Genomic DNA, 15331 nt, shown 5'->3' with positions numbered 1-15331 from the left:
CTCTGTGCCACCAACTGTCTAGGACCAATGCTGCAGGAGGCTGAAAGCTGAAAAAGAGATTTAAGTCTTCAGAACTAGCCAAGAAATTTAAAGCTCCATAAGACATAATCTGTTGGTCTTCTTGGGTTAGACTCTGCTTCTTCACCTGGTAAGGGACAAATCCCATCACTGGTCTCAGGAGGACCAAAGAGAGAGGGGTTTTTTGGCCTGTGATTCCTAGGCACCACTGGAGTGAGCATTTACTGGAAAGTGTATGGGATATGGGTGTTTTTTGGAGTTGTGGAGAACACCTGCCTCCTGTGGGTAGGGTGGTTTTGGAAGAATTTTCTTATTTGGAAGTGCTTTGTCAATTCTGTTAAATGTGAATTTGTAAAAGAAATCTCATTGTTTACAGTAGTGATGGCTTTCAGAGAGACAGAAATGAGGACTGAGAGAACCTTAGTCTTAAAAGTACTTATCATATGGTCAGTGACTGCTGGAATGAATTGTAGGCCTAAATCCCTGAAAATAGTACCACCTTGGGAGTGCTAGTTTCCAGTAACAGCCTTGTGGCATCATTCTCCCATTGATCTTTTCAGAAACTTGTCATACTGTGTATGTTTGGCTGGCTACCAGGTGAATTTGCAAGAGACAGAACACATGAGAAAGACCTTTTATTAATTACATTTTAAAGAGAAGGATAGGGAGTTTAAGTTTCCTTGATATAAGCTTGAGAATTAATATACCTTTTATTTTTTTTTTTTTCTCTTGAAGTAGGGGAAAGCAAAGTAATTTTTCTCTTGCTCATTTCAGGGCCAAGAGCTGTCACCTTCTCCTAGAGAAGACTGTGTTTGCTCCCCAGTGCCTCTCTTCTTTGGAGTAGGAGGTACAGCTTGAGTCTCTGTGTATTCACTCTTGATCAGACAGTGCAAATATGTAGAGAAGGACTGAGACTATATACCATGTGGCAGACATGAACTCACTTACAACAAGTGAGGCTGCCAACTGTCCCCTCTGGATGAAATTAGCCTCAATACCACTGCCAGATCAACTCATCCCCACTGGATATGTTTAGCAAACCAGAAAATTATTATCCTTTCTGCGTAGGTGGGATGTGAAAACAGAACAGCCTGGATTTGTTCCACTTTACTTTAAATACCTCTACTGGGTAAGAGGGGATGTAGTGGTTCAAGGTCCCCTTTCTGTCAATAGCAAGAGATCAGCATTATCAGATACAATGCAGCCCATCCAGGATGTGATTCATTATCTACAGGTAACAATTTCTTCCCCTTGTGCATAAAAGGTGCATGGGGGGCTAAGAGTGTCACAAAAATGTACGTGTGCAAGGAAAGTGTTATAATCAGCAACAAGGTACTATCACCTCACTTTTTGAGCCAACTTCCCCCCTGCACCCAGCCAGAATATTAAGAAGTATCTCAAGTCGCTGTGCTGATAGACAAACTGGGATTCACAATGTTTTAATACAGCATGTGTTAAAACACAGGAGAGTTTCGCAAAGAAATAATTGTTAATGAATAATCCTTGTCCATTAGGGCACTGAGCCAATGAGCCCGAGCTTTGATTCATTGTGTTATCACTACAGGCTTCTGCTAAACCTAAAAAAAAACACCAAAAAAAAAAAAACAACCCACAAAAAAAAAAAAAGATGTTCCTGTGTGAGAATCATTAGGATACTGAACTGAGCACAGGACTAACTTACATCCTACCATCCACAGTCTTCCAGAAAGGAACAGTAAGTAATAATTCCTTTAACTGATGGCTCTTGCTGTTATGTAGTATAAAAGCAATTTTCTCACCCAAATTGTTTAGTGGATGTTAACGGATTTTTGACCAGAAAGAAAAGGATTTTTTAAAGCTAGTATTTTATTGAAGTATAATATAAGGAGAAGTAATTTCATCTACAGAACTGGTGTAGCAGCAGGAGTTTCTCTTGGGGAAAAATGTTGAGGTCATGGATAATAATGATAGTGTTGGAATTTGTCTCTAGAAAGCTGGCTTCTGTGTGTCACTTGAAAAAAAACACAACTTTGATACTGAGTCCATCCTGCAATAACACTAGTTAATTATGTGTATCAGCTTTAAAATTGTACTGGTCTGTTAATTTTTTTACCCTTTTAGGAACAGAAAATGTCTTAAATGTGATTAATGGGAGAGCAGTGAATAATCCAGAAAGGGAGTAGTTATGTTTTATGTAATTTCTTTGACAGCTTTGTGTACGGATTCCAGGTGCATCTTCTGAAGTCCAGAACTTCAGTGCTTACTTCGCATAGCTAGCACAAGCAAAAGGGAGTTTCACATTTCAAGTGATTACTGTTTGAATCCATTGCCAATTTTTAATAAAACGTCAGTTTATTCTGAATGTTCATGCTAGCTATTTATCTATAGTCGTGGTGGAACACATTTGGCTTTTGTTAGTTTTTTTGCTATTGCTTGTGTTACAGAGAACCTAGAGATACCAAACTAGATTGGGATCCCACTAGGCTAGATGGGAGTCTAAAAACAGATTAAGGAAGCTGGGTTTGCAGTTTTATCAGGTGAGATATGAAAAAGATGCTGGAGAAGGGAAGACACAGAGAAATAGTGTTCAGCAGATCATCCCAGGAACAGTTAGAAGTTGGTCCCACTCTTTGAAGCTACTTGCCTGCCAACAGAAATGTTGTTGAGGCTTCTGGTAGAGTTTCAGTTCTACTTGTCACTGATGTAAAAGATACTTATTTTCACTTCAGAATTAGGCTGTAAGAATATCTTATATTTTTTTTCCTGTGTCCTGTGTCTCTCTGCTGCTCTGGTTTTAAATGTCATATTAAAAAATCTAAACAGTAAATTTCAAACAAATGCAGTAACACCACACCTACCTCTGGCTCTCAAATTTGCTAATATTGCTCGTATTTTGTATCAGTTGCTGTGTATCTGCCCATGGTGCCATGCATGCCAAAATGATTGTGCAGCAAAAGGCTAGAAACAAGGAGCACAAATCTTCCTAATGCTTTCATGTCTCTTTGATACACTTTAAAACATACAAGCAAGCAAATAAAAAGCCTCTCAAATAAGTGAGGCACTGCATTAAATATTCTACAGAAAGGCTATGAGGCTAGATCAAAAGCCTGTGAACTAGATGGGAATCTTCCCCTTGATGTTAACAGTGCTTGGACTGGGCCATAGATTAATGATATTATTGAAATTTCTCTTTGAGCAATTGGCAGCCAGATGTTTAAAGTATAGGACAATATTACAGGACAGAAGGAGGGAAATGTATCTCACTAATATTGGTGAAAAATTTTGCCAGTGCTTTACTGAATATTTGAAACAATCATTCTTATTCTGAAGGTAAAATACAATCAGACTATCGTGGAGCTTTCCTGATGATCAAACCTATTTTCACTCTACCTGAAAGTATGGGACTACAATGCTTTTGTCTTTCAGTGAGCCCAGTTGATTTTAACTTTATTTCGTTAAGAGGCTTGGCTTTGCTTACACAGAAGCCAGGGGAAGCTTTACTATTGACCATAGTAGGGTCAGAGGGAGTCCACTGATAAGAGTCCACAATAAATCTGAAACCTACACCCACATGCAATTGTGTATACATATATATTTGTATACTCCTATTAATATATTTCCCATAAGAAAGCTGAATAAACATACATGCACACAGATACAGTGAAAGCACAAGCCACATAAATAATATAAATAAATTTTCTCAGTTAAACTTAGAATGCATAAACATGCATTGGCTGACTGTTCTGAAGTATACTAAAGGATACCTGTAATAAAATTTTATGTCATTCAGAGCTCTTAATACACAATTGATGAAAATAATCTCAAGCAATTTGGCATATATATTACTTTACACATACTGATCTCTGTTTTTCTTTGCTGTATATTTCTGGCCTATGAAAATATTCTCAAAAGATGGTGGAGTAAATAGGTTTATTAACAAGTGAACAAAAATAATTATTAATAAAAAAAAAACCCCAACCTTTGTAACGTATCCAATGCCTCTTAATTTCTCTTGAGGGACTCTTATTTTGGAGAGCAATATTGATTTCCTGTGAACTTATTGCCTTTATTTCAGCTTTTACATAACTGATACATTTTTTTTGTTTCATCTCAGGATAGAGTATCAGCCAATTTGGCTAAGGTACTCTAGATTCATCTTGATAGTAGTAGCTAAAAGACACTTCATATATAAGGAAGCAAGCATGAAGTAGAAATACCTGTGACTGCTTAGTCATACCAAAGATGCCTGTGAATATCAAGAAGCATGTCACTATTATGTGGTTTTGGTGGACAGAGAAGTCTGAATTAAGAGAATAATTACTGATCCCAGTTTATGTAGGTGAACTTGTTCTGGAAGCTGAAATGACATAGCTTTATCTTACCAGCCAAAAAAATGCCCCAGACTCTCTATATTTGGAAGGATTATTTTTGCCAAGAGGTTCTGTGTGTAGGTGCTGCACATGGCACCCTTTGTCACCCAGCCATGTTGTTAGCAATTTGAGTACCTCTGTATGAACGCAGGGTGTGACTGTCCTGGCCAGAGCAGTGCTTCTGCTCCATGGGAGTTGCAGCCAGCTGGGACCACAGTTATTTAACCTCAGCAACAGCCTAAATGATCAGGCTGAGAAGAGGCTAGTGATGTGGTGTGTGTTGTGGAACCAGTTCTTTGAAAGTGGAGTCCACCTTTGCATCTGTGATGCCTTGCAACATGGGCTTATGGTGACCTACACTATTTCCCAGAACTGAACAATGTGTGGAATAAGTGGAGCTTAAACGCTCTATATTGTGCACCTGGTGTAGGGCTGAAAGCTGAAAATTGGTAGCTACTGTTTTTAAATACTGGTGAAATGAATTGTACAAACCTAATACAGGATAGACAGCTCACAGAAGGCTGGATTCATGGGCAAATAAAAGTAAAATGTCAATCAATATTTAATGAAGAGTTTGGTGTTCAGGCAAATTTACAGTAGCAAAGCTACATGTAATGGAAAATATATTTCCATCCCTTTTAACGGTGATCATGTCTTGTGCCTTGCAGAAATCCCCATAACTTCTTGGGGTTAATTTCTTCCATGGATTAATTTCTTCCATGAAATCCAGTAAATGGTCTACATCAACTGAATATATTAAAGAAAATGAAGTATTAAAAAAGGTGAAAACTGTAAAATCTTCATGAACATTTGACTCAAACTGAACCCATCCAGATCAAAATTAATGTAGCAGGAGTGGTAGAGTTACAAAACCTGTAATGTCCTCGCATACTGGGAGGTTATAACTAGTATATTCTCAAGTTTCTCACTATAAACAAAGCAGTATTAATAGCACCAGGGTTTTTTGTGTGTATATAAGAATAATAGATTCTCAGAAGTCTATCTTGAGGTTAGAGTGACATAATTTAATGACATGTTAAAAAATGGAATAGCCTCAAAGAAACAAGAAAGAAGTTTATAAACGTTTCAAAGAGACTGTAAAAACACAGACACTATATTACCATTTAAAAATACAGCTTGCTTTTTCTCCTTTATTTGCATCACAAACTAGACAGATACAGGGTAAATACCTTACAAGCTAAGAAGCTATGCACTGAAAGTCTGTCCATATACTGACAGTCTAACAAAATACTTTAAAATGGATGTCATCTTGGGATTGTCTTTAAACTATTTTGATATAATTTCTAACATTCCCTAAGGGAGTTTCTAACTCCCTAAGGAGTTTTAGGCTCTGTACGAACATCTAGAAATTCACAATCCTGATGCTGCCACGTTAGCTGTTGCAGTGCTAGCTCCTCATATAGGATCTGAGGAGGAAACATGAGAAGTAGTAGTAGTAGTGGTGGAATGTAATCTTCAGGTCTGGCTACAGGGAGAGCTAGTCCTGCAAGGAACTGCAAGGTTTGCTTGTCTGTGGGCTGTAAGAAAGTTATTGATGGTCTTGGACATGAGGAGAGGGTGGAGATAGTCTCTCTCCTCTGGTCTTCACCAAGAAAATACAGAGAAACATTCAGGAGCCCTCTGAAGATGTCTCATTTTGACATTTCTCTTACTGACTATTCTAAGGGTCCTGACTTTGTTGCTGCCTCCTCCCATCACAGAACCCTTGTAATGGGCTGCAACAGGAACCCCCTCCCAAGGGTATGTGATGGGCAGTCATGAGAAAAGTAGCTGTTGGGAATTGTAAGACCTTTGCAGCCATGTGGGCAGCTCCACCTTTTGAGTCCAGCAGATACCTTCCCCAGAAAATGTGGCAGTGAGGCAGTAAAATGGGTTTGAAGTAGATGTGGGCCTACTGGAGTGGCTGGGCTGGTTGACAACCCCCATCCCAAGATACGTGGAGTTTTTTTGCTGTTGCAAAACTGTGTTTCTGTGATAGATTTGAGACTGTGTTTACATGTTATTTGCAACAAGAACTCTATCTGGTTTGTGATATAAGTAGCTTTTGACATTTCTGAGTAAACTGTTTAAATTATCTGTGGGCAGATATTTAAAATGCATCTGTCTAATTAGAGAGCCTTTGTTTATATTAAGAAAGAACTTTATGAATCCTTACTGACCAATCTGAATATAATTACACAGTGTACTTGCCACTCTCACAAGCTACTTCTCAATCTGCTCAGCGCTGGGGCCTCCTGCTGCATTCACGTTTTTGTCAGATGACTTCACTTCTGCTCGAGACACATACTGAGCCCTCACTGGGAAGCAGACTAGGCTGTAACTCTCAAATGCTTTCAGTGAGTGGAAATGCAGTCCCAGGGACAGTCCCACAGGGATAAAACTGAATAAAGAATTAAGACTATAAGACAAACCAAAACAAATTTGACAACTTTATGCATAAACCCTTGAGACATCTCCTTGTTGGAGCTGTATATTGTCCTGTTGCTGACGGTCCTGCTTCGAATGCGATCTTGAGTTGCCCTATGCCACACACGAGTCAGACTTGGGCAAGGAAGCCTTTTGCATGCCTTCCTCCTGGATGCGGTGCTGCTCTAGCTATAGCCTCTGCTCAAGCAGGAGGCAATGGCACGTCTCCTGCCTCTTACTTAATAGCCTAGTGGTTGGAGTGGGAAGGAGAAGACCTGGGTACTGACAGTGCCACTGTCAACTTCAGGAGATGGAAGCTGCTCCATCTCAACCACTAGGAAAATGTGCTAATAAGTGAGCATCTCCAGACCTCTCCAAGTGAGAGTTACACAGCTGCTTGAGATCATAAAGGGTGCGGGTGGGTAAGCCCAGTTATCAGACCAAAGCATTGCTTTCTAGTTTTGCCACCATTTATTTTGTTCAGAAAGTAATTGCTGAAGGCAAAATAAAGAGCCAGTTGCTGGAAATGATTCTCAAGTTTCCTGGCTTGGTTCTTGTGACCTAACCATAAACTTACACTTTTACAGTAAGAGAAAATAATGACATGATGAAAGGTTGATGAAAAAATAGTGCAAAAAACCCTGGTATTCCCTGGAAGAGGGGCTGTGCAGCATTTTCTCAGCAGGTCAGGCCGGTGTGTCAGTCTGTGAATATTTGAATAAGGTTGAACATAAACTGCCATTAGTTTTAAATGAACAGTAGAAGGATGGCAAACAAAAGATACTACAACAAGGAAAAAACAAACAAACTAGATGCAGCATTTTATTTAAAGGCTGAATTAGTTATTGTAACTTCAAGCCAATGTTTGTTACAGTAAATATTAAAACCACCTCCTGACTCCTGCCTTACAATAGGTAGACAAATTAGTTATCTTGTTTTAAACATTCTTTTTCATCTTTCAGGGTCTCCTTTCAACCTATTTCTTAATTAACATATTTCTCCTGAACTGAAGAATAAATGGGATCTGAAATGAATTTAATAGGACATCACCAGCTAGCCACTGCCGATGGATTTTCACTGGCTGAAGGTCCCCATTTGTTTGGTAAGTCACCAAATTAGGTTAAAATAGCAAGCTATCCTTTAGTGAGAAACCTAGAAGAAAATGCACTGAAACCTCAAGTCAAGGATATGTGGATGATATGTGCCAACCTTCTTGAATCTTCAGTACCTATGGATGGAATAGAAAATAATGTATCTGTGGTGTTAATGTAATCTCGCACACTATTGCTCTCATCACTGCTCATAGCAGAGTGTGTAGGTTTTTATAACACTATTCTAATACCTGAAACCATTCAGCAAAGACAGACCTTTGTATCTAGGCTGGATTTTATCTTCATATGAGTCATTTAAATCAAGCTGAGCAGATATATTTTCAGTTGATTTGTAATAAAATTATGTTACAATGTATTTGCATTGCCATATTATGCTAATTTATGAAAGTAATCTATCCTAAATTAAAACTATTTTATTATTGAGACCATTAAAAACTTATGTTATTAACTTTAATGCACAAGAAAATTTATAATGCAGGCCAGAAAATGATCCTTGCTCCAGTTCCACTGAATTTTTCAAGGCTAAGCGTGAGTTTGTTAATGAATGAATTCTTGGTCAATATTTTTTAAGCATGGGGAAGCTGTCTTCAGTTAGATGTACTGCTAAGAAAAAAACCCCAAACAATAATACATTTTTTTAGCTTTTCTTTTGGCAGCAGAGGGGGACCTTTGTCAAGTAACATGATACATTCAGGGCCTCAAACACAATACAGACCCCCACAGAAAGCTACAACACTTCAGAAGTTTCCAGTCCAAATAAGACCAGTATTCTGTCTTTTTGAGTGCTGGAAAAAAAATGAAAACATTTCAGTTTCATCTATCTGAAACCAGAATAGTGGCTCAGGCATGGAGGGACTCTGAGAAGTTGAGACACTCCTGCTGCAGGGTTCTGGGAAGTTGGAAGTATCTCTCCATATCAGACCACTTCCAGTGCCCTGGCTCCATACAGCTGAACTAAAGCACTATCACTAATGATAAGCAAAATCTATCACATTACTCTGTGTTACTTTTTTTTCCCTAAATGTGTTGGGTTTTGGTGGGATTAATGTTTTTGCAGATACTAAAGTATATGCAAATATACTTCCTTGCTGTCTGTTAATTCCAATGTTGGGCCAAGATATACAAAGAGGAGAATGACATTCAAGTCTAGGGTGCCAAATTTTATACCCAGTCATCCCTTAAGAAGTCCTGCATAACTGAACTACTTCAGATTTTCAAGTAGATTTCCCCCGATGTAGTTTTTCACTAATTATTTCATTATTTTTGAAGAGTAATGATCAGGTGGCTTCAAAATACAGGGAAGCATGTTAATGCAAAATACTTTCCCTCCACACTGAAATCTTACTCAGAAACTGAGGTCTTCAGAAGAGGGATCATGTTTGCCATTACAGGTATGCAGAGCTTAGCACAGTGGAGATTTAAATCGAACTGACATTTCTGTGACAGAAAGAAATAATGTATTAAAGGGTTGAATCAAGGGCCCCTTTAGGAAGGAGACTTAGCACTCCTGCTGTGTTTCACTTAAGCTGACTTCCATTTTGTATGGCCACTTGGTCCTGTTTTGCAGGATGTCACCCAAGTCTCAGAACTGAATTCTTTACAAATTCAGTGTCTTTTGCATTTATAGCTGGGAAAAACCATCAGCAATAATACGCAACTGAGTCCACGAGAGAGAAAGTTACTCATTGTTAAAATATGACTCCATTTCTTCAAGATGCTTGTAGGAAACAGTTTTGCTTCTCCATTTTATGTTTGTAAACTACTTGCATTTTTTTGACATTGTTTTGGCAAGTAGAGACTTATAAACTCGAGGAAATAGGAAGAAAGCTTTTCTTTTAAATGACCCTTAGAATATACAGCTCTGATGTAAAACAAGCAAGAAATTGCTGGCTTACAAACATCAACTTTTATACAAAACAGTCTCCTTTTTCAAAGATGCATACTCACATTCTGTAAAAAACCTTGGAAATACATTATCTTTTCATTATGCTTCACTCAGTCTATGTGAAGAGTGTTCTTAGACCTTCAAAACAAATTTAAGTGCATCTCCAAACATTAGCATCAGGTTCAGGTCTCTCAAAATAAATTTTGTCAATTGTGAGTTGCTTATGCTATGAGCCTCATCACCATGGTAATTTCAGGGCACTTCTGTGTACTCACCCTCAAGATTTCTAGTTGCAGCAGGTTTCAGAAGAGCTTAAAGGAAAAAAAAAAAAAAAAAAATGTTTTCACTATTCAGTAATTGGAAATTGTATGCTGCTATTCTAACAGTATATTTCTAAGGTAAAGTATCTCTTTATGTCTTTGGAGTTAGTGTGTTTTAACTGTAGTTTTTCACTTCTGTAGACTGAATCCCTGGAAAAAGGGGCTCAAAATGCAAATGAGGAAGGATCTTTAACCTAGCAGAAGTGAGACTCCTTCTCTTCCACCCTATATTCCTGGAAAACTGTTTCTATTTTTCTACCTCACTACTCAGGTGATTTAGAAACATCCTACATCTCTCTACAGAAAACATTTTTTTTTAAAGAAGTGGCCAAAACCAGATATGTAAAATGGTATATCCTCTATAGCATTTGCATGCAAGATCAACTTTTTCTTCATTGCAGCTCTGGTTTTCCCAGTGAGGGAAAAGGACTCTTGATGACAAGAAATCTCAGAGGCGCATGAGTGTCCATGGGACCTGTCCTATTAAGATGTTTCTCTACCTCAGTCAAACCTCATTTTTATTTCATAAGCCCCATTGAGTTGAACAGAGCCAGCTATGTGAAGACTGGTCCAATTTCATACCCTGAACTAAGAAAAAGAGACACACCTACCAATTTGCATTTTTTAATCCCTCTAAGACTGAAATCCTGGTCTCCTTTCAAACCTTTGGGAGCTTTGTAGTTCACTTTAGAACCATGAATTTATTCTGTGAACACTTCTACCATGATAGACATAGACTAATCTGAGCTCCTCCACTTTGCTCCAAATTGACTGGACACAAGCTGTGACCCAGAAGACACTGAGGTGCATTGGCAGAGGACTGTGGTGAAGACGACAAGGCTTGCTCTAAGGCTTGGCAATTCAGCTGGGACAGTAATACCATTGCATCTTTTAATTGCCTTTGAACTTTTTTCACATTAGGGGTAATACATGTGTTAGATACCTATATCTCCATTAGCTTATTTCTTCCGGTGGTTATCACTTCCCTTTTTCACAAGGGACTGAATAGCCCCTTCCTGATTTCTCTGAAAGCACTTTATATAGGAGTTACTAATATGCAAGATATTAAGTGTGAAACTTCAGCTATCATCAGAGGTGGAATCATTTCTAAAACCCTGAAAACTCAGTACTATTATGTGTTTCATTTTAGTAAGGACCTATTTTAAATATTCTTTTGATGGCCTGACAAAGTTTTCTTGTAATGTGACACCAAGATATAACAAGACAAGAAATGCCACCCTCGTTGTACATGTTGTTAGCTGAGAAAGAAGCTTTTTGGGTGAAGGAGCACTCTTAAAAGTAGTATCAAAATGGACAAGGAAGAATAAACAAAACTGACATGTAACAAAGGTGAAAAGAAAGCAATGCAACTAAACTTGTCTTAAATATTTGACAATGTAAGAACAACAGAACACCATTGAAAATTGTTGTAGGCATAGAACAGTGCCTAAGATGAGCTTAAAATGCTGACTTCTTTTAGATAAATTTCTATCTTTTCTGGATTTTTTTTTTTTTTTTAAGAAAGTAGGATCAAGTGTCTAAACTGATTAATCAGCTTCAAGATCATAAGGTACGTTAAATAACTACTTGTCTTTAGCACCACCTGGCAGATGATGCAACATCTGGCTTCATCCCTGCAGAGAAGATAATTAGGCCTGTAACAGACCCCCAAAACAAAAGGAAACAAACCAACACAAATTAAAAGAGAAAATTGTTTATGTATAATAATTATGTAGAGAGACAAACCAGAGTGGCAATCTGAGAAAAAAATTAACGAGAAGGAATGCAGATGAACAGGGCTCTGAGAGTGAAGGCTGCACCCCTAAGCAAGGTAAAACCAAAATGCATTTGTGCAATGCTTTCTTTTGTGTGTATGCAAGTCATTTGTGGATCTTAGCCTGGAAAGGAGACTGTTTTGTGAAATAAGGGGAATCTTGCAGTGTGGGTCTTGATTCTCTGCCTGTTTACTTCCAGGTATGATCCTTGGATATACTTCTTGTCACAAATCTGATGTTAGGTCTTCGTGGGTTCATCCACAGTGCTATATAAAATAGGCTAAAGACTGATAGAGGCACAACACACTTGACTGTCCCTCTTGACACTGCTCAACTCTTATCTTGCCCTGGGGTTCTGTTTCAGATTGCTTTAGCAGATGTCTTGAAGACATGGGTTTACTCCAGGGACTGTTCCCAAAAAGGCAGCATGGACAAGACTGCAGTAGATTTGAGTTCTTTTATCCTACACTGTACTCTAACACAGTCTCAGTGGGGTTTGTACCTCATACTTTAACTGCCATCAAACCAAGGCATCCAGCACAGCCCTCACAAAGTTACAGATGTTTTCAACTGAAGTGACATATATTAAACAATAATATCTGAGACCCATAGGGAGGCCACTTGGGCCCAGAAGAGCATGATGGGCAGATGGACCCTGCCCACTCTAGAGAGAATTAGTTACATCCAAGCTACACAGATGAGAGCTGATCCTGATGTTTGACCTTAGCATGAGGACTCCTCTCTGGCACTCTTCTCTCTTGTCATACAGATGTGTGCAATATGGCCTGAGCATTTTGGCCTTTTTTTGAGAATACAATATTTCTGTGCTTAAAAAAAAAATAATTAAAAAAATGTATTAATATAATCAGCTAAAATATGCTTCTTGTAGTATTGAAGTGATTAATTTATTGCACAGAATCACCTGACATTCCTAAATATTTATTGATAAAAAATATTGTTGTAAATAAACCATAACAGGTACAAAATTACAATGGCTGGGCTACTTGGAGGCATCCCCTTGAATGGTAACCAAATTTTATCCAGGTAAATCCACACTGGGAATGGACATTGCTATTGTTTCAGACATTTACAAACAAGTTTCTCTGTAATGCAGTTAATCAGTAAACTATATAACCTCTGGCCTGTGTCACTCCTTTGCTAATCTTAAAGAAAGTTCTTACAGTAAAGAAGTCAACAGGATATGAACAAAGCAGAATTAAGAAATTTTATTTATACATCGTATTTCGGGGGGGGTGGGGTGGGGGGAAGAAAGAGAGGGAAAAGAGGACTGGGTACCTTAGGGAGAGTATTTTTGTTCAAGAAACGGCCAGACCGAAGACAGCCTAAGGTAGGATATTGTTGTGTTCTCACTTGGATGTGTTTGCCATCTATTCTTCCATTCTTCCTTGAAACTGTAGCATGCTAGAAGGTTGTTTACACTGAATGATCTTTAGTATCTGCAAATAATTTGTTTAGAATTAAATCAAGACTTCATTAATGGTTATGCTATGGTTTCCAAATTACTTAATCCTGAATCTTGTTCTTCTTTTAAATTCCTTCATGAATATCCTGCAGAGAGACAGAGATTCATATTTTAAACCTGCTTAGAACTTTTTTCTCTTCAGTTGGCTTTTTATTAGTGGAACAATAGTTTTTACATTAAAATGTGATCTCATTGTCACTTCTGTAATATTCTGCATAAAAATACCTTAAATCTGCATGTAACCTGAGTATATTTATACAAACTAAAAACACTTTCTTTAGTTCCTACAATGAAAACTCACTTTCATTTCTACAAGTGGTTAAGCCTAAATCAAATATATTTTTAAGTCTTATGTAAAATATTCTGTGTAAAGTTTAAAGGAACAAAAGCAAAACTCTCCAATGAGTTTGTTGCAAGTGGTATTGTGGAAAAATATTTGTAAAATGATGACCACATCCACGTGAAGGTTTCACTTTGATGTTAGTAAGCTTTCCAGTTTCTGCAAAATGTTTTTCACTGATTTGCAAAACATAATCTAAAAGATTTACAGCTATAAGTAACATCACATTTGTGTGTGCTTACATAGTCTTACTTTAAAAATGTAAAAGGTATGCTTCCAAAAGGCAAAACAGATAAATGTTTCAAAAGAGTGAAGATCACACAAACATAAAATATCACTATTCCAGTGAGCTCATTTCTGATTTCACTTTCACAGCTCATACTGCTGCAACTCCAGCAATTTCAGTGGGATGGCTCATGCTTTACAGTGGCATGAGATCAGCCCATTTCAGACTTCTACTAATATATATCTGGATAAAAGCATATGTGCATTCTGGTTGGCAAGATAAGATTAGTTTTCTTTTGCGATAAGAAACTATTTGGTCTAGACTTGCAAGTACTTTGCAAAGCTTAATTACAAAAATCAGTGTGGTTTTCAAATGTCACCCAGGACAGAGCAGTGTACTGTATGCCTCCAAAAGGAGAACCTCTTCAGATTTTGTTGGAAGCCTTGTGTATGCAGAAGGTTGGGGAATGCAGCTCAGATCATGCTTTTTGGATTCAGCCATAGAAATACTTTGTCCCAATAATTTCAAGGCATCTAGTTTCTCTTTCAACCTCATCATTTGCTTAATTTTTTTAAGATAATATATCAGAGTAAAAGGACATTTCAGCTAAAAAAAAAAATGAAACATTTTCATTTTGAAATCATCTTTATGGAACACCTCCATGGTTTTAAACAATTATTTTTAGGAATATTTTAGATGACTAATGCTTTGGAGCAGACATTTTCTTGCAATGTTTAATCCTAGACTCATTGAAAATTTTGTGGAGGAAAAGAAAAAAAAAATTGACAAGTGTTTTTGATCCGCTCTGGTTAGAGAATGGTGGCTCAATGAAATACAGATATCCACAAAGCCCTTCAAACAGGTCTATTTAAAAACAAAAAACACCACCAACCAAAAAAAAACCCCCACAAAAAACCCCCAACAAACCCCTTTTAAGCTAAAGTGGGAAAATCTACATAGGTACAACTTAATTATCTTTTAAAATCAGTCTAGTCTCCATAATTAGTATCTGAGCACATCCCAGAATTTTGACTGTAAACCTGCTTTACATGAAACAAGACCATGTTCTCTCAACCCAGCCTATTCTTCCTTTTCCTTTCCATTTCTCTGAGCATGGACTCAGTTCAGCTGAATTGTTTAACTATGTGTCTAACACAGAAGGAAAAAGAAGGAGATACAGGTTTGTTGGTTTGGGGTTTTTTTTCCCCATATTTAACTTCGTACATTAAGGCTCAGATTTTTTTTGTTTTCTCCAGAAGCAGAGTAGATTTAATTATTGTGAAGATTTTTCTAAACATGTCTGTAACCAAAATGGATCTACAGTGTTTAAATAAATGCACAATATTGTCTCAGGATGTACTGCAGATCTTTGGCAGTCCTGAGTTTTTCAGCAACA

General features: G+C 37.6%; 1 protein-coding gene across 1 annotated transcript in view; it reads left to right on the top strand.

The window, feature by feature from the left end:
• The first annotated feature begins 1650 nt into the window (after window positions 1-1650).
• NR1H4 (nuclear receptor subfamily 1 group H member 4) overlaps window positions 1651-15331 on the top strand; it is a 40246-nt gene continuing 26565 nt past the window's right edge. Inside the window, exons 1-2 of the mRNA XM_010166720.1 lie at window positions 1651-1732; window positions 7757-7896. Of these exons, the coding sequence (XP_010165022.1) occupies window positions 7812-7896 (85 nt within the window). The 5' untranslated portion in view covers window positions 1651-1732; window positions 7757-7811. The remainder of the gene's footprint in view (window positions 1733-7756; window positions 7897-15331) is intronic.

The sequence above is a fragment of the Antrostomus carolinensis genome, unplaced genomic scaffold, assembly GCF_000700745.2.
Source record: "Antrostomus carolinensis isolate BGI_N321 unplaced genomic scaffold, ASM70074v2 scaffold36210, whole genome shotgun sequence".
NCBI lineage: Eukaryota > Metazoa > Chordata > Aves > Caprimulgiformes > Caprimulgidae > Antrostomus > Antrostomus carolinensis.
The sequence above is the reverse complement of the archived record's forward strand: the minus strand, read 5'-3'. Positions and strand labels throughout refer to the sequence as shown.